Source organism: Haliotis rufescens, unplaced genomic scaffold (assembly GCF_023055435.1).
Source record: "Haliotis rufescens isolate VD_foot unplaced genomic scaffold, xgHalRufe1.0.p SCAF_8, whole genome shotgun sequence".
NCBI lineage: Eukaryota > Metazoa > Mollusca > Gastropoda > Lepetellida > Haliotidae > Haliotis > Haliotis rufescens.
In genome coordinates, this window is record NW_025964372.1 from 47095483 (window position 1) to 47114885 (window position 19403).

The 19403-nt window shown below is 41.9% G+C and overlaps 1 protein-coding gene across 1 annotated transcript; it reads left to right on the forward strand.

Annotated features, from left to right (window-relative positions):
• The first annotated feature begins 8447 nt into the window (after window positions 1-8447).
• On the forward strand, window positions 8448-16866 carry LOC124152738. The gene is made up of 2 exons (XM_048389835.1): window positions 8448-8920; window positions 16631-16866. Exons 1-2 carry the CDS (start codon window positions 8448-8450, stop codon window positions 16827-16829), a joined length of 672 nt encoding a protein of 223 aa, XP_048245792.1. The 3' UTR covers window positions 16830-16866.
• Window positions 16867-19403: the final 2537 nt, after the last annotated feature.

A 19403-nucleotide genomic window follows, 5' to 3' on the forward strand; every position in this document is an offset into this window, starting at 1 on the left:
TTTTACACTGAAGACACTGCTAATTATTGTCTACAAATTGAAAAAGTTGGAAGAATGATGTTGGATGATAAATAAAATCTCACCCTCGTGTCTTTTGATATCAAATATATCAACACTCGTTGATAAAAGTGGCAAAAATCCTCGGCAAGCCTCGGAATTTTTCCACTTTTATCAACTCGTGTTGATATATTTGATATCAAAAGACACTCGGGTGAGATTCTCTATATTTACTGTAATTTTGTTATAATTACAAAACAGAAGTTGGGGATGGCGGCGGCGGTGGCCAGGTTGTGCCGGGGGAGGGTCCCAACTGGCACCTTCACTGTCTCCCACATCCCTGAACAAGTAAACCTCAATTAACCATCCTTGTCGTAAATTATGAATTCAAAGGGGGTAAGATGTGGAGGGGGTAAGAGAAAGATCTGAACAAGTGTTTTAACGCCTCTTTCAACATTGTTTTTGAGGTTATTTAGGACGATTGTCGTTGATGTTTTCCACTTTGCTGAACTCAAAACGAACGGGTCTGGTGCTGACAAAGAAAGCATCATAATCGCATCAAACCTGGGATTCGAACCAAGTTACTGGAAGCAAGAGGATGGAACATGATATATTAAAAACTGAAGAGCTATCAGTGATTATATGCAATGTTTTATTTAATGCATACGTTTATAGTCTAAATGTTTTATGTTGTTTCATTGGTAACGAGAAATGGAAAGAAAATGATAGCTCCGTGGCAGCCATTTCGAAATTGTCATCACTCACCACACGCCCATCAATCGTGCTTCTGCGAGAAATGCTCTTTACATCAAGAAAGTGAATAAACAATATAATCTGAAACATTTTGTTTTACGCACTCATGCACGTGCATACACGTCGCTATATAATCTTGAACGCGATTGCGTTTAGCCACATTTCCCCTCACCTAGCCTCACCTCCAATATATAATTAAATACATTCGTGACCAACTCGTGTTATTCCGGGACAGGCCGAATAACGACATATTCCCCCATATATAGTATACATCCCAGATGCCATTGAAAAAACATCAGAACTTACACTATTATACAATATATTTTTAAACGCAAGACATGTGTAAAATCAAAAAATATTCCTGAAGGATCGAAGTACTTGAAGTCATACGCGCATTCTGATTGGTTTGTCGTATTTTCGCACATAGCATTCATCGATAGGGGGACGAGTCTTTTTGCAGGTTACGGAAAGGGGCGAGTGGTGACGAATTAGTTAATGTAGTAAACCGGCCCCGTACACGGATATTACACAATAAGGTCGCTCATAGACGATAATCCGTATTTCACCTCACCACAGACCGTCTCCGTGGCCCGGAGAGCGGAAGGTCCGGGGTTCGATCCCCGACCGCGTCATACCAAAAGACGTTAAAAGGTGGTACTTGTTGTTACCCTGTCTGGCGCTCAACATTAAGGGGCTAAAACAAGGACTGGTCGGCTCGGAGTCAGTATACTGTGTCTGAGTGGGGTATTCATGTTAAACTGCGGCATGATATCTCAGTGTGCTAGCACTATAAATCGGCATCAGTCCGGACTAGTACAAGCAGCCACACACACATACACGTGCATGCACGTCGCTATATAAGTGCAATAATCTTGGACGCGACGTTAAACCCTATTTCACCTCACCTCACCTCACCTCACCTCACCTCACCTCACCTCACCACCCCACCTCAGCACTGTGGAAACCGACCTCTCTGTATTCTGATGCTCACTTGTTCAAGTCACATTGTCTATTCCTACTCTCATATTTTACCCCGCACCAAGATGGATGTCATCATCAGAGTCGTCATCGTCGTGGTCGCGACTGAGATATGTTACGGGCTCGTAGCTCACCCGTAAGTACGTATATGTCTGAGGTCTGAATTCTATTTTGAGATATCTTGAGATGCATGAAAAGCTTTGCTGCATATCACATCTCTATGAAACACGCAACTGTTGCAGCGTAAGATAGCGCTTTTTCTAGTAATCAAAGACTCTGAAACTATTCCCAAGAAACAAAATTCTAATCAGTTCTGTTCATAGTCCCTAAACAGCTATCGTTGGTAACAAAATGGTTCATGCTGCTGCTAAAGCTTAAGGCAGCACTCAAAAAATATGTGACCCCACTTCTTATACCATATAGTGATTATAAACCTGTAATTAAATGTTTCATCAGAGATCTAATGCAGAAGAAGTGGGACACCCAAGTGGGTATAAAAAGCAAATATCGGTTATACCTACTTGTGTTGTCAATCCAGATTTGAAAAGGTCGTATTAAGACGATGTCGTATTGGCCATTCTTGATATACTCATGAATATTTATTAAAAGGCGAGGATCCTTCATGCTGCATCCCTTTTGATGAAAGAATCAAGCATGTCCTGCTTGACTGCATTGATTTTTCCACCACAAGGGGTTTAAGGCATAAAGGATCTTTTTAATCAGGTATGTTCTCATCTAATTCTTGGTTTATTTAAAGGAAATTGAATTGATTCATAAATTTCGATTACTATGATTTGTAAATAAATAAATTCACTTTTACAATTGGTAGAATGAATCAATAACTGAGATTGTTAGTAACTATATACTCGAAGGGGGTGATATCCCTTCGAAGGGGGTGAATTCTGTGATATTCTAGTTATTATACTGTCCTTCGATGACAGAATTTTAAATAGTTTAAATATATATTATAAATGTCTTTTTTGTCTCGTCACGATATGGCTGAAATATTGCCGATGCGACGTAAACTTTAACTCACTCACTCACTTACCCTAAACAGCTAAAAAATTTATATCTGGTTTCCATTCAAAATAATAACTATAATTTAACTTCGAGCATCACAAATAGCCCTGCAACACAACGTACAATTCAGTATTTAAAGTCAGTCAGTATTCAGATCTTTGCTACTAGTGTTATGTACCATGTGACTCTTTATGTAACTGGAATGAAATATTTATATAAGTGAGACTGAACTAAGTCTTATCAAGGAAAGTGGGTCAGTAGAATATTACACGCGATTTTGGCGTGTAAACTCGCCTGTCGCAGTTCCTCCGTTGATGACGAAACACTACACGAGCACCTTGACACGTTCTTCCCATGTATCGCTTGCCCTAGATCGAGTGAGTGAGTATTGCTTTACGCCGATTTTACTATTCCAGCATCATAACGTCGAGAGACCTATCAAATTGAAAGTATGTATTGTACCCATGGGGGTATTGAACCCGGGGCCTCGGCGTGACCAGCGAACGCTTTAACCGCTTGGCTATTCAACCCTTCCTGCCCAAGACCGCCTCCGTGGTCTTGTTGTAGAGCGTCCGCCCGGAGAGCGGAAGGTCCAGGGTTCGATCCCGGGCCGCGTCATACAAAAAGACGTTAAAAGATTGTACTTGTTGTTACCCTGTCTGGCACTCGACATTAAGGGGCTAAAACAAGGACTGGTCGGCTCGGAGTCAGTATACTGTGTCTGAGTGGGGTATTCATGTTAAACTGCGGCATGGTATCTCAGTGAGCTAGCACTATAAATCGGCATCAGTCCGGACTAGTACAAGCAGCCATACATACACATACACGTGCATGCACGTCGCTATATAAGTGCAATAATCTTGGACGCGACGTTAAACCCAATTTCACCTCACCTTCCTGCCCAAAATACAGCATCACTCTAAGGGCAGGGTACTCTAAAATAAACTGAGCATATGTCAACATTCATGTTTGTTGTAGTTCAACGCCGCACTTAGCAATATCATGGCAAATCTGGACCGAATAATCCAGTGGCTGACATCATGAGCATCGTTCCGATTATTATTATTATTGTTGTTGTTGTTGTTGTTAATGTTATTGTTATTAATGATAATAATATCTGCTCAAATGCGGTTTTATTTGTTCCCCGACCAGTTGGTCCAGTTATCATTCTCAACTCCCTGGGGAGTATACAATCCAAGCTGCCTAGGGGCGCGTGCAGGTTTTTACATCCACCTCATATCGGGTACCCATTCCCTGCTGGATAAACCGAGGCACATGTGAACTGAGTCAATTTGGATACGATAACAGCAGATCAACCAAGTCACCAAGCCTAACCACCCGATCAGTAAAGACATCTCCTTCGACAGGTATAGGATGTCGAGATTCGAGTTAAAAAGGTTTAACCATATAAATCTTGTACACATAATCTATAAAAGACAGTGATATTCCTGAGGCCATTGCATCTGGGCATGTATTGTAAGCGACACAGTCACGAGACACCAGTACATGGGAACTACCGGCTCTAGAACTCGGCTTATTTCATCATCTCAAGATAGGATGATGAAAGTCGACCTCAAAAGCTCTGACCTCATTAGCTCCTTGAACTGTCACTTTCCACATGGTGATGCAAGACTTACCACGAGGTCCTGACTATGTACACGCACTCCTATCTATTTAAATCGTCACTGAAAAGAACAATGATTGACTACTATTTCGATTGCATCATTTAGTTTTGAGGGCAGTTTATTAAATTCAAATGTCCATAGAAGAGAAAAACCTAATATATAATTATACGGGAGGTCAAGTTGTCTATACCAAACTAGATTGACCCCTCGATGAACAATATGTCAGTTAGGTCACAGCGTGTCAGCTTGATGTGTGAGGAGATCCCTAAGTGATGCATCTTCGACGTTTAGCCAAGGAATGGTGAACATAGAAACAAATACAAGGCGAATTTCGAGATTATATCCCACGGTAACAGCATTCCGTCCCGCATAAGGGACACACAGCGAATTTCGGCGCCTTTGACGACTGGGCAACTAATTGTTCAGTTCTCGTCGCTATATGGCTGAAATAATGCCGATGCGACGTTACATTTAAACTCACTTACTCAATTGTTCAGTTTTATCATAGCGTAGAATCATTAATACATTGTTCTTGTCTCAATTCATGATCAGTTCTAACTGATGATGAATACTTTTGGTGAATAATTTCAGTGTGACCCGTGAAGATCCGGGTATAATAGGTGTTCACTTACCCATGCTTGCCGTAGAAGGCGACTTTGCTTGTAAGAGGCGACTGACTGGATCGGGTGGTCAGGTTGCATGTCACCGTACCCCAACTGCGTCGTTACTCATGATGTTAATCACTGGATTATCTGGCCCATACTCGATTATTTACAGACTGCCGTCATATAGCTGGAATATTGCTGAGTGTGGCGTTAAACAACAAACAAACAATAATTTGAGTGCGTGCTCAGCTGGTGAAGATTTCAGCCTCTTGCTCTGTGTACTGATGATGTTTGAGGCATGTGAAGGACATGTGTGACGGCATCTTCAGCTCCACGTGGCTTACAATTTGTATGCAGCCTCGTATTACATAATCAATTAGACTAGCATGATGCATGTAGGTCTCATGGGGTATCTGTGATACTGGGTTCGAATCGGACTGATACTAATACTTGGTTTGTCAGCGCCAAACACGTGCACGTGAATTTCACCTTAATAGTAAACGTTTGAGACCTGCATCCTTCAACCTCAGTGTCTATAGACAGATAGACAGATTTATTTCGCACGGGTGGCCATGAGGCCAAACGTACAATGACATTTTGTTGTAGGAAAATTCGTCGAGGAGCACCACTTGTATACTGATTATATTGTAGCTGAATAGATGTACACAGTTATATTAATATTCAATGTATCACCTTCTTTCAAATATCTTACAAACAAAAAATGCAAGTCTGAGAAGAATGTGGCTATTTTTGCTGTTCACTAACTGTACAAATTTTCTGTGTAATGGATACGTATAATAATAGTAGGGCAGGTATTTGATTCTTATATCTTCATATACTGGACATATCAATAAAACATGGTATACATCTTCTACATACATGTATACTGAATCAAATTAAAAACTTCACAATCCTAAAGTTTTAACATTTTGACCAGTTATCAGTGTGGGCCCTTATTGTGTATTTAAACAGTAATGGCCACGTATTGTCTTCAGATAACACCGTTTTTGTGCAGGTGAATCGATCAAAATCATGTGCACAGCACTATAGTGGCAAAAGTGTTTTTTTACATGCAACTGGTCACGTGGCCATAATACCGCACGTGTTTTCAGCCATACTTGTTAGCAGTCATTAACAAAAAAAAGAAAAACACAAGAATACAAACGTCTTTACGGCCATTACGCCTTTCAAATGTGCAACGTGAACGTGCCATCGGCATGTTGCAGACGGGAACGTCCGTAGCTGAAGTCGCAAGGACGATGGGTTGTAGTCGACGGACTGTTTATGATTTACAGACGCGTCTACAGCAAACGGGTACCACCGCTGATCGCCCTCGGCCAGGTCGACCACGTGTGACGTCACATGCAGAGGATCGTCGGATTGTCTTACGTCACCTCCGTAACCGATTTTTGACGGCTACATCAACCAGAAATGAACTGTTTAGGGGTAGACTGAGGGCCATACTTCGGGCCGATTCTGACTCAATTACACAGACGTCAACGTCAATTGTGGGCACAGCGACACTTACGATGGACTCCCGAATTAATCTTCGATTTGCTGATGGTAGGGCGAGGGTGTTGAGGCGCCGTCATGAACGTTACGCCCAGTATTGAGTATAGGAAGTTGACAGATTTCGAGGCGGAAGTGTCATGGTGTGGGGTGCTTTCTTTGGCAATGCACGTTCCAGGCTTCTTATCCGTGGCAACCTCAACGCTGCTGCTTACCGCGACCAGGTACTGGCACCAGAACTTCTGCCTTTTATAGCAGCACATGGACCCGGTTTGATCTTCCAACACGACAATGCCAGACCCCACACAGCAATTTTGACAAGGAATCTCCTTCAGAATGCGGGAGTCAACGTCTTCCCAATCATGTGTTCACAAGCATCACAAGGTCCCTGCGGAGGCGTTGTGTGGCAGTTGTCAACGCACATGGTGGCCATACACGCTACTTAACTTGTGTGCAATCAGCTTCTCGTGCTTGGGACTTATGATTTAAACTGTTGATGTTATTACCGAATACCGTAGGTGCTTGGAACCAATTATGGTTACCACCGTTAATTAAAATCCTTCTTTGGACATTAATTATTAAAAATAACCTTCACTGATACATTTGTCCGTTGTATATCATATATGAGATTAATTTTTAAAATGTGAAGTTTTTGATTTGACTCAGTATATGTGTCAGTGAAAATAAAGTAAATATGTGATCAATCGTTGAGTAATCTTCGCGAAACCCTGCTCGGCATTCTGACAGTATCTGTTGTGTGGAGATCCAAAGGTTTATTCGAGATTCAATCATTGATATGAATATTTTACTTATAATGTCTAACATGGCAATTCATTCTTTCCTTTCTGTCATTTGATTTATTAACTGTAAATAAGCATACATGTAAATCTATGGGAGACGGCGTTCTAAGTTGTGATAACTTGTGCCTAATCCTTTTCATGAGAATTAAATATATGTAAAGGTTATCCTTCGAGTCAGATTTATGTAATGGGACAATAAGTCCAAGAATTGACCTGTCTCAAGAATATGGTTAAAAAGAAGCTTATAGAAGAGTAATAACAGAGGACAGGTCCCGGTGATTTGCCAGTTTTCAAATGCTGTATAGCATTTATTATTTCACGGTCTGATATTCAGTGTCTATGTATATGAGAAAACACGCTCACGAGGTTTTGGTAGATAGAGCATGCCCTGGGGAGAGGGAAAAACCAAGGGGGCGAAGCCCCCGCGGTTATTCCCAACCCCCAGGGCATGCTCTGTCTACCAAAACCGAGGGAAAGTGTTTTTCCATACTTATAAACCGAAGAAAAGAAATTTAAAACATTTATCAACATTTTTATGTTTCGAACATACTTTCCATGAGCCATAGGAAACGCGCCTTGAACATTTGTTGCTGGCGTACGGATCTTGAAAAGGACATTCTAAAAACCAGTGAGGCTTATCAACACCTCTGTAGCCTTGTGGTACACTCACTGGGCTACAGATATGAAGGTTGAGAGTTCGATCCTCGGGAATATAGAGAAAACATTTGTCATTTGATTTTACATTTCATTACATGTTACAATCTGAACGGAAGTTGTATTTATAAAATACCCAGGACATTATATAAAACCCCTTGGATATTATATAAACTCCCAGGGACATTACAACGTCCCTGTTTATGAGATTTAACCCGACTGGAAAGTATAACCTCACAATAGGTATTAATGCCTATAGAAAGAAGTCTCTTACTTAATAGCGATCCCAATGAATAGGTTTATAAATATGGTTTCAATAACCTTATACTAATATACTGCCAAACCCAGAGAGTTAATGTATGGCAACATATGTTAAATTATACGTTTTGGCACTAGCCTACGGAAGTTAGCCTACTTACAATAAATATCAGATAACAACAAGCTGCGCCTATTCACGTGGGGTATATAAGCACACGAAGATGATAAACGAACCATTGAGAGTCACCATGACTGAGGCAAGAAGCATTCAAACGTACGGAGATGATTTCAGCTTTCTCAAGCTGTGCCTCGACTTCCTCAACCAGGAACTAGACAACACTGGCGACTTGAATGACTATGACAACAGGTGCAAGCTGGGGTACTTCTCGCACCTGCAGAACGGCTGTAAGTCGAAGCTGATCTTGCCCCATGGAGCACGGGTTGTGCAACAGTTGCGGGATGGAGGCCAGGCTTCGGGGAGCGTCCTGTATTTTGTGGGCTTCATCGGGAACCAGTGGAATGGCGTTGATGAGAGTGGGTTGAAAGATCTGTGGGAGATGGACGATTGCTTATTGTCTCAACTTAGAGACCACGAGGACATCATGGCGGCGGTCAGTGGCGAGAGGACGCCCGGGGGAAACTGGGGGAACCTGGTCATATTCCGCGACACCAAGGCGGTGGAGAAATGGCGCAATGCCAAGTTTCACGACAAGGCAGTCAGGTAGGCATTATGTGAATATTAAGCTGTGGTTACCGCATCTCATCATCATTTAATATCAGTTTGCTTCTTAGTGAGGTGTGTTTTACGCCGCTTTCTGCAATATTCAGCAAATCACGGCGTGGAAACCAGAAATTGGCTTCCCACATTGTACCCATGTCGGAATCGAACCCGGGCCTTTGGTGAAACAAGCGAACGCTTCAGCCACCAGGCTACATCAACTTTTCTATGTCACTAGTAGTGGTTATAGACCGCCTCCGTGGTATTGAGGTAGAGCGTCCGCCCGGAGAGCGGAAGGTCCGGGGTTCTATCCCCGGCCGCGTCATACCAAAACACGTTAAAAGATGGAACCTTTTCTTACCCTGCCTGGCGCTCGGCATTAAGGGGCTTAAACAAGGACTGGTCAGCTCGGAGTCAGTATACTGTGTCTGAGTGGGGTATTTGTGTTAAACTGCGGCATGGTATCTCAGTGGGCTGGCACTATAAACCGGCTAGTACACACACACACACACACACACACACACACACACACACACACACACACACACACCCACACACACACAGAGACACACACACACGTGCGTGCACGTCGCTACATAAGTGCAATAATCTTAGACGCGACGTTTAACCCCACCTCACCTCACTAGTGGTTATATATCGACTCGTCAGTGCGCTATGGGATTTACAACGCCCATCTTCATCTTCCATTGGATGAAAATAAAAAGATATTTACCTCTATGATGACGGGTACCAAAGTTATCCTGCTGACACACTGCGGATCATAATCGGGGCTATCAAAGAATCCTGACATTGCTCTCCGTAGAGTATTGCGTGAACTTTGAGCCCTGAGCGTTACCTTTGGTTGCTGGTGATGTCTAGCGCATTTTTATTTTGTTATATTATGAATAGTTCAATTTATATGGTGCATGCTCGTTTTAACTTAAATCCACGTCTGTGATAATCTAGTTATTTTACTGTCCTTCGTCGACAGGTTTTATAGTTCAGTTTTGTGTATCATAACTATATAACTTGATTTAGTCACGATATAGCAGAAATATTGCCGATGTGGCTATAAACTCACTCACTACACCCAAAGGGTGACACTGTACTATCCGGAAATATATGTTCTGAGTCGGGAATCGGTTTAGAATTGCATCCTTCATTTTGATTGGGCGGTCAAAGTTCGCTTGGTGTTCACCTGTAGTGGGTTTTTGAGTTTGAGTAAGTATATTTATGAGTCAGACAAACAACAATGTATTCTGGCTTCATTGAATAAACACGTGTAAATCATGTATAGGCTCATAGAAGTGATGACATTCTCAACTGCCGAAATGTATGCACATCAACCAAGTCGTTATGCAGTGAGTAACTGAATAATGACTGAACAACATCGTCGAACGATTGAAAGCAGAAGACGGCTGTAGCCAGGGTGAGGTGAGGTGAAATTGGGTTTAACGTCGCGTCCAAGATTATTGCACTTATATAGCGACGTGCATGCACGTGTGTGTGTGTGGCTGCTTGTATTAGTCCGGACTGATGCCGATTTATAGTGCTAGCTCACTGAGATACCATGCCGCAGTTTAACATAAATACCCCACTCAGACACAGTATACTGACTCCGAGCCGACCAGTCCTTGTTTTATCCCCTTAATGTCGAGCGCCAGACAGGGTAACAACAAGTACAATCTTTTAACGTCTTTTTCTACGACGCGGCCGGGGATCGAACCCCGGACCTACCGCTCTCCGGGCGAACGCTCTACCACAAGACCACGGAGGCGGTCCTGTAGCCAGGGAATGCAATGTGTCTCTAGTCACCACCTCTAGTCTCTGGTCTAACGGGATCTGATGATAATTTATTGAAGCAACACCATCATCAACCGCAAAGTCAGTGGTGTCAAGCTAACAGGGAAAGGCCTTTATTCGTAGATCGGCGCCAAGATTGGCGAGCGCGGCAGTAGCCGGCGGTACCATATATTACCCGGCTTGCATAGTCACGTGACACTAAATTATGTCATACTAGGCGTCTCGGTAACGGCATAAAGGTCACTTGATTGCAAAAGTCTTTCATCCGACTATTTCCACAAGCATTTCTGCTTTGGGACACACAACATTGCCCTTTTCAACATTCTTCATTGATTTTGTCACCCTGTTCATTCCCGGTATTTTTTTTATTGATCCTTGTTTCTGATGTTTTCCAGAACCTGTTGACCAAAAAGTGGCCTTATCATACCTTGTCCTTTACAAGTCCATGTAATAATTAAGTAGGTTTATAATAGTTCAAATAAATATAATAATAATGTAATCATTCTCGATTATCTGCCGAAACAGATTCAGTTACATGAATGGAGCAATGAAATATCAATGACGACAACAGGTGTTCGAAAAAACGGTAAGCACATCCTGCCCGTCACCAAAACAATTCATAGATATAATTGGAAATGTATGATTTATATCTAATGTGCAGTGTTTTACGTTCCTGCAGTAAAAAGAATCCCTTAATCATTATAATAACTGGAGACTTTTCGTGTTTTTGTCCCTCCATAAACTTGATCGTTGAGTGCCATTGCTTCAGAGAGCTTTTTCTAATATCATTCTGTTAATGTTCCATTACAGCTGGCAACCCAGAAGTATATATCATGTTTAAAATATCAACCCTCCTCTACAAACCAATAATAGTATTTAAGGAATAAACGATGAGTGGAAGTTGTTTGTCGTACAATAAAACACTGCAGGGAGAATAAACCATGGGGAGGTGGGAGGGTGCAGGGGTGTTTTTTATTTAATGGAATCTCACAATGATGCGGCTTGGCCTATTTTACAAGTATATACTATCAAGTGGGATTTGTCTCACAAACAGGCATAAAAATCAACACCACTCTTTGACAAATCTGGAGTGGACAATCTATGACAAATGTTACTTGACCAAGGGCAAGTATGACCAACATTCTTACTTGCCCTATTTTAAAATTTACTTGCCCACAATCAAGCTAATAAATTCAGTAAAATGTGACTGTTGTTGAACTGGAATAACAGATACACCTGTCTCCAATGGATTTCTGTAAAAAAAAGATTAAATCTGACCCTTTTGTCGCATTTATTTACCATGTTTACTCTACATCTCATGTACACAGTGAGTGACAGTCTAATCAACACATTTGCTGCTGCATGATCCAGGCTCAGGTTTAGCCTCTTTCACTAAAGACAAGATATGCCTTGATCCTGGTGTGTTGTGAAGCCATTCCATAATGGCAGGTCTTGGATCAAAATCTGAAAGTTTCTTTGAACCATGTGACATAATTGTCAGTGTATGACAAAGTGACAAATAGACGTTCCTGGACAAACCACAAGCATGAGTTGTGAGAACTTGTGAGGTGTATTTTCGAGCAGCCGCTGGTATGTGTCAAGAACTGGTCTGGTGCATCCTTTCAGGTGCCCTATTAGGTCAATAAATTCTTTGGACATTTGTTTTCTTTCCTCTTCTGAGAAAAGTGCAGCGAAATGTTCCATCAACTCTGAGAGGTCGGTGCTACCATTCACAGATAAGGGCTTTCCTTGAGTAGGCCATTCTGTAAAGTTAAACACAAATGCTTAAAGGCTTCTGTTTGAAGCATGAAAATATCTTGTCTAAGTTGGAGATGATGCCATCAACAACTGATATGAGGAGTGTATCCTCTTTAAAGATGACAGTGGGGCACACCCCATTTATAGCTTCACACCATTAAAAGAGGATTTCTCATGGTTGTACATTTTTTTAATAGTATTCCATACTCCCCCCCCCCCCCCCCCCCCTGCTCCAACAGGATCAATTCTACAGTGGTTGGTTGGTTTGTTGTTTAACGCCGCACTCAGCAATATTCCAGCTATATGACGGCAGTCTGTAAATAATCGAGTCTGGACCAGACAATCCAGTGATTGCTATCATGAGCATCGATCCACGCAATTGGGATCGATGACATGTATCAACCAAGTCAGCGAGCCTGACCACCCGATGCCGTTAGTCGCCTTTTACGACAAGCATAGTCACCTTTTACGGCAAGCATGGGTTGCTGAAGACCTATTCTACCCCGGAATCTTCACGGGTCCAATTCTACAGTGAAGATGCTTCATGACAAGACCCTCAATTTCTGAAGGGAGTTCAATAATGAGAAGGTCTTCCTTCTGGAAGACAAGAGACACCTCTGTGAGGATGGGGAGGATATCAAGAAGGATGCACATTGTATTCACAAATGAAACTGTCTTCATTTTCCTCAGCCATCCCTCCCTGACACTTGGCACTTTGATCTGATCTACCAGTGGCCACACTTTCAAAGTGATTGAGTACTGAATGAAAGCTTATCTTCAGTGCTCTAACAGCTCGGATTTTGCTCGCAAGCCATCATCAGAAAGATTGGCAAGATCAGTATTGAATGTTTCAGACACTGACTTGAGTTCCCTTCTCATGTTAGGACTAAAATGGTAAAACTTAAAAACTTGTTTCAAAACATCTTCAAAATTTGACAGACTAGGAAAATGTTTGACAGCATCCAATAAGGCCAGTTCAAGCTTATGTGCTACGCAATACACTGGTACAACATGTCTTGTATATTTGCATATTTTTGCTGCTACACCATCTTTGCTGCCAAGTATTACGGAAGCGCAATCATAATTCACGGATATTAAAGTAGGGCCACTTGCTTCTGTAGTACTCAACAGATCAGCAAAACATATTCCAACTGATTCAATTCAACAGCTTTTCTACTTCCATCTAGCACACCATCAGCATGGCATTGTTCGAGAGGTACTGTTCCTGCATGGAAGGATACTGGTTGACCATGGCTTACATAACTTATAAAGACAGTTTCTTGTTCCAAGATGACACTGTCTGTGCTTCCATCACAAATCTGGCTTTCTTCAGTTCGGGAATACATTCCTTCTGGGGAGAAAATGCGATGGCTTTGATACACTCGCGTGCACCTGAAATATTCCTATATTTGGTTCCAATGTCGACACCAACAGTCAAGTAGGTGTAAATTATACTCAAAATCACTGAGCGGTTTCCCCCGGTAAAGCAACACGGAATACAGTAATGAATAATTTTTCTATCTTCTGCATTGTCTGTCTCTCTCATGACATACACGCCAAATGTACCAAGCTCCTTCCCTGCGCGTGACACCTTCGTTACACTCTCGGTAACATCGCGACTACCAGTGTGGGCGCGGCCATTACAAGAATCTTGAAATTTGCCCCCTGACCCCATATGTAGTAACGTTTATACTTTTGTTCATGTCTTTGGAAATGCCATCATATTTCATTTTGAAAAGGTTTACGACTGACCATGTTTTCTGGATGAATTGACTTTATTGTTTAAATAATCAGATTGGTTCGAGATTGCAGACAAACGGAAAATCAACCAATTTCTCCCTTACATTCTTACTATATCAATTAAAGATGATACTTTTAATGAAATAGATATTCAAATTGACTAACAAAGTAAGTAATTTATAAGCGGTAATTGTATTCGGCTTGTTTGTAAACATAACGGTCATTCAGTTGCGAGTTCAAGTCAAGCATGGTTGGGGCCACCTATCACAGTGGGGAGTTTTGACTGGTGGCAGCGATAGTATAGACAGCTCCGCGAACGGACTATCGCTGTGAGGAGCTTGCAAATGTACATCTGATGTATTGTGACTTTTCAAATATTCAATTCTGAAATTTGAACATCCATCAATAAAAGTTCTCTTTCGATTGCAAGCTTGTATGTTTGGGTACTTGGACCAGTTGGTGCACTTCGTGACTTCGGCCCTGTCATTATACGCAACCCAAGGGAATGGTCTTTCCACGCAGCGATGAATGTTCGTTTTCGTTTACATTCGTCATACTTCTTATTCTTGGCCGATATAGATTCATTTGAATTTTCAGAATTCCTCTCCGCCTTCCTTATAGGTTTGTCCCCACCGCCGAAGAAACGTAAAATAGGCCGCTGTAACACAACCTGACATGTGCGGTACTGGCAATGAAAATTGTTATTGAAGATACCCCTGTGGGTGCTTATGAGGCAAAGGGAGGCTACTCTATCCTTCACTAGCTTACTCACTTGAAACAAAGACTGCAGGTTCACGTACAGTGATCCCTCGCTATTACGCTTTTCAATATAGCGCTAGCTCAGTTTTCGTGTGAGGTAACAAAATTTATATACACTTTTAGTAAACTCAAGTCACTGACACGATGTCAATGTCCCCATCGCCAAAAAACGCCTGAAATACCAATCAACAAATCCGCAATGAAGTCCGCAATTTAATCCTGTTATTACACTATCTGGTTATAAAAATATGTTCGTTGTATACCTTGACATATGTTTGAAATATTTATTATTTATTTTATTCAAAAGTTCATTCAATATAGTTTAGATTAATTTTGGCGAAATCGTGCGTAAAGGGATCGGAAGATCGCACAACTCGCCGTCATTTACAGCAACCACGGTCAGGTTATCGCTATTGACGCCTTGAAATGAACTTTAGTTGACAATGAATAGATACATATATCATAAATGCCATGCTTTGACTCACTCGTTAAAAGTCACATTTGTTGTAGTTCGACTGTTTGTGTCAACAAAGTTTTCGCGATCAAAAGCCTTTGAGCCTCGACAGTGTCAAACAATATATTTCATCAAAGTTAGGCCTAACGAACCTTCAATAGTCGGAAATTGTTTCTACCTCACGTTACAAATTCCAAGAAATGTAGTCAACTGTCTGTCATTCCATTTCCAAGAGTGAGTGAGTGAGTGAGTTAAGTTCAACGTCACATCGGCAATATTTCAGCCATATCGTGACGAAACAAAATTTGATATGAACAATATATATTAAACTGTTTAAAATTCTGCTGACAAAGAGCAGTATAATAACTAGAACATCACAGACATTCGTAAAACTAGTTTGAGAACAAGTAAAAATAGATAACTAACTAATCATTTAACAACACATTATAAAAACAGGCTATAGATCGCCACCAAATGAAGGTGGATCACCGCGCTGGGACCCCAGTCGGATTTACATTATCCCTTCAGTTGTTGGCGATGACTGACAAATTTAGCCAAACAGTAAAATTACACATATACTACTATTAAAAAGAAGAAGTAAATATACCTTGAAAGACGTGGTCTTACATACCCTCTCAGTGGGACCCATTTCCAAGAAGCGTGTGTGACCAGGTTGGGTGTGGCTCCTGTGGGTGTGGCCGGTTTGGGTGTGGTGTGGCCTGTGTGAGTGTGGGTGTGGCTCCTGTGGGTGTAGCCTGTTTTGGTGTGGTGTGGCCTGTGTGAGTGTGGGTGTGGATGTGGCCCCTGTGGTCGTGAGTGTGGCCCCTGTGGGTGTAACCCGTGTGGGTGTGGGTGTGGGTGTGGGTGTACCAAATAAAATGCTTCACGCATTGTACCCATGTGGGGAATCGAACCCGGGTCTTCGGCGTGACGAGCAAACGCTTTGTCCACTAGGTTACCCCACCGTCCCTGTAGAAGTATGAACATAACCAACATCATCCAACTGATAAATATGTCATAAGGTCATCCAACAATTTATCAAATAGCAGGAAAATCACATGTTACTGACATGGCGTACATATACCGTGTAAAATCATCACAACAGCTTGTGGCGTTGCTCATATTATCCATCACTGGTTTTAAACACCAAACAAACAAGCAACTGAAGCCTGGTTCAGGACTTTTTCCCAATGTTTTAGAGACATCTCCCCACAAATCTACACATCTATAAGGATACACCGGGGAGCGTTACCCCTGGGGCTCGCCTCAGACAGGTTCAGGGTGGAGAGGACGCTGTTCCTCAACTACGACAACGTAGCCCGCACAGTACAACGTCGTCACGTCGAGATGTGGCAGTCAGCGCTCAAAGATACACCGACGTCGCCTTGTTATGCTTAATTATGTCAAGTTTTGTAATTGTATCTGTATCATAGTGTGCGTATTAAACTCGGTTCTCAGTCCTGTCTGTTCTGTTGTGTGCTTTTATTGTATTATTCAATGGTGCAGAACATTGGCGATCTAGGGGTCTGATAAAGACTCGAAACTCGTTGGACAGAGTTGTGTCCCTTAGCAGCCTGGTTTTGCATGGTCGTGGCTTCGAATCCTGTATTCGCCCCGATTATGCTCCTTGATCTTTCAGCAACTTATCTAAGCTCGTCAGTTTCACCAAGGTAGTAAACGTCGAGGTTTTGTTTTTGAGTGACGATTTACCAGTCAGAAATATAAAAGCGACAAAACCCTTTCCATATTTATTAGAAATCTCGGTTGTTCAATTCCGACTATATCATGAAAATGTTTATGAATCACTTTCAAATAGTTATGATACCAGGTGTACGCTAAAAGGGTGAGCTTATCCTGCCCCACAACTTATCCTGTTCCGTCACAAACACTTGCAAAGGCAAGTCAATTGTTCACCCGAGAAAACACAGGAACAGACGCTACAATTCGAAATGGGAAATAGAATCGGACAGTATTCTGGTCTCAGATTCGACAACTTATTGAAAGATTTACTGAGCCTTGACTGTTGTTACCTTGATCAAACAACTTCTCAGCAAGAGGCGTATGAGCTTTTTGTACACACACTGATAATTCAATTCTAAATATCCTTACACCAATTCTGGATATCTCAAACTTGGTTGACTGCGTGTCATCGTACCCCGATGGCGTTGATCGTTGCTCACAATATCAACCAGTGGATTACCTGGTTCGATTATTTACTGGTCGCCTTCGTATAACAAGGGGCGGCACGGATGGCCCAGTCACCAAAGGCGCCTCAGTTCGCTTCACATACCCATGCTCGTGTGTTTGACCAAAGTGGAAAACCTCTAAGTGAGTGGGTGAGTATGGTTTTACGCCGCTTTTAGCAATATTCCAGCAATATCACGGCTGGGGACACCAGAAATGGGCTTCACAAATTGTACCCATGTCGGGAATCGAACCCCGGTTTTCGGCGTGACGAGCGAACGCTTTAACCACTAGGCTACCCGACCGCCCCTGGTAAACCTCTAAGATCTGCTTCACTTCGGGATTTCCTCCCACAAGCTGACACGCCGTTATATAACCGCAATACTGTCCACGTCGGTGTTAAAACTAACTCACTCACTTACTAATAAAGCTGGAATACTGTTGAGTGCGGCGTAAACAAAACAAAATATACAGAAATATTGCCCCTAAAACACATAACTTGTTCAACCAAACCGTTAAACTGACGATTTGTGTGTGTGACAAAATTATTCATACACTAAATCTCCGAGCGGAATGAATTAACTTACAAACACTGCTAGAATATTGAAATAGTATTTAAAAACACTAACGGCGCACATATTAGCCTAACTGAATGTTAGCTTGTGTTTAGCTCGAGTCAGATGTGACAACTGGCGGTACACTAGGGTAAGTAGGTGGTTGCCACGCAGTCGAGGTACGATGACACGCAACATGCGACGTCACTTAAAGGGCAAGTTCACACGGAAATGAACCAATTTTTCTTGTACTTTTTCCACATTAAAAGTGTTAACATAGAAGTGTCATAGACAAAAATATAAAAACATCATATTTAATTAACATATTTTTTGCATTAAAACGATTTATATTTTTCACATTTACCAAGTGTTCTATTTCCATAACAAAAACACAGATACTAATTAATTCTAAAATTGCGTTTTGTTTAGAAAAAGAAAGAAAGTGATTTTTGCGTGTACACTTCCCCTTTAACCTGACCACCGGGTAGGCTCTTGCAACAACCAAGGACAGAGTGTTGCTATTGGAGGTTGGGCATTAGTTGAAAGCTATTGGAGGGTATCTAGCCATTACGATGTCTATTGTAGGCAGTCAACATAACATCACATGCCACATGACCATTCGTCCATATAACTTTATCTAAACTACAAATACAGCTGCTAATATATGTTTTCTTTAACGGTGCAGAACGGAATAACGCTGACATGAGCTAGTGCTAACGGAAGCACACGCCATACCAGGGAGACCCGTGAAGATTCCGGGGTAGAATAGGCCTTCAGCAACCCATGCTTGCCGTAAAAGGTGACTATGCTTGTCGTAAAAGGCGACTAACGGGATCGGGTGGTCAGGCTCGCTGACTCGGGTGATGCATGTCATCGATCCCAATTGCGCGGATCGATGCTCATGATTTCAATCACTGGATTGTCTGGTCCAGACTCGATTATTTACAGACCGCCGTCATATAGCTGGAATATTGCTGAGTGCGGCGTTAAACAACAAACCAACCAACCAACCAACCAACCATACCAGGGACGCCCGTTGCAGGCGAACAAACTATCATCTTCATTTGACGCTGTATAAACGCTGCAAAAAAATATTTCTTATGCAGATATTTTCAAAAGTGTGGAGGAAGGACTAGTTTGAATTTCATTGAATAAAAAAGGGATGAGGGAGGAACATGCTTTCCCCAACAGTGTCCCGCTTCTCGCTAATGAATCCTTCAAAGTACAGAAAGCC

Coding starts and splice junctions, on each gene's coding strand:
- LOC124152738 (XM_048389835.1), top strand. CDS start 8,448: ATGACTGAGGCAAGAAGCATTCAAACGTACGGAGATGATTTCAGCTTT. Junction 8,921..16,630: donor TTTCACGACAAGGCAGTCAG/GTAGGCATTATG, acceptor CCAATGTTTTAG/AGACATCTCCCCACAAATCT.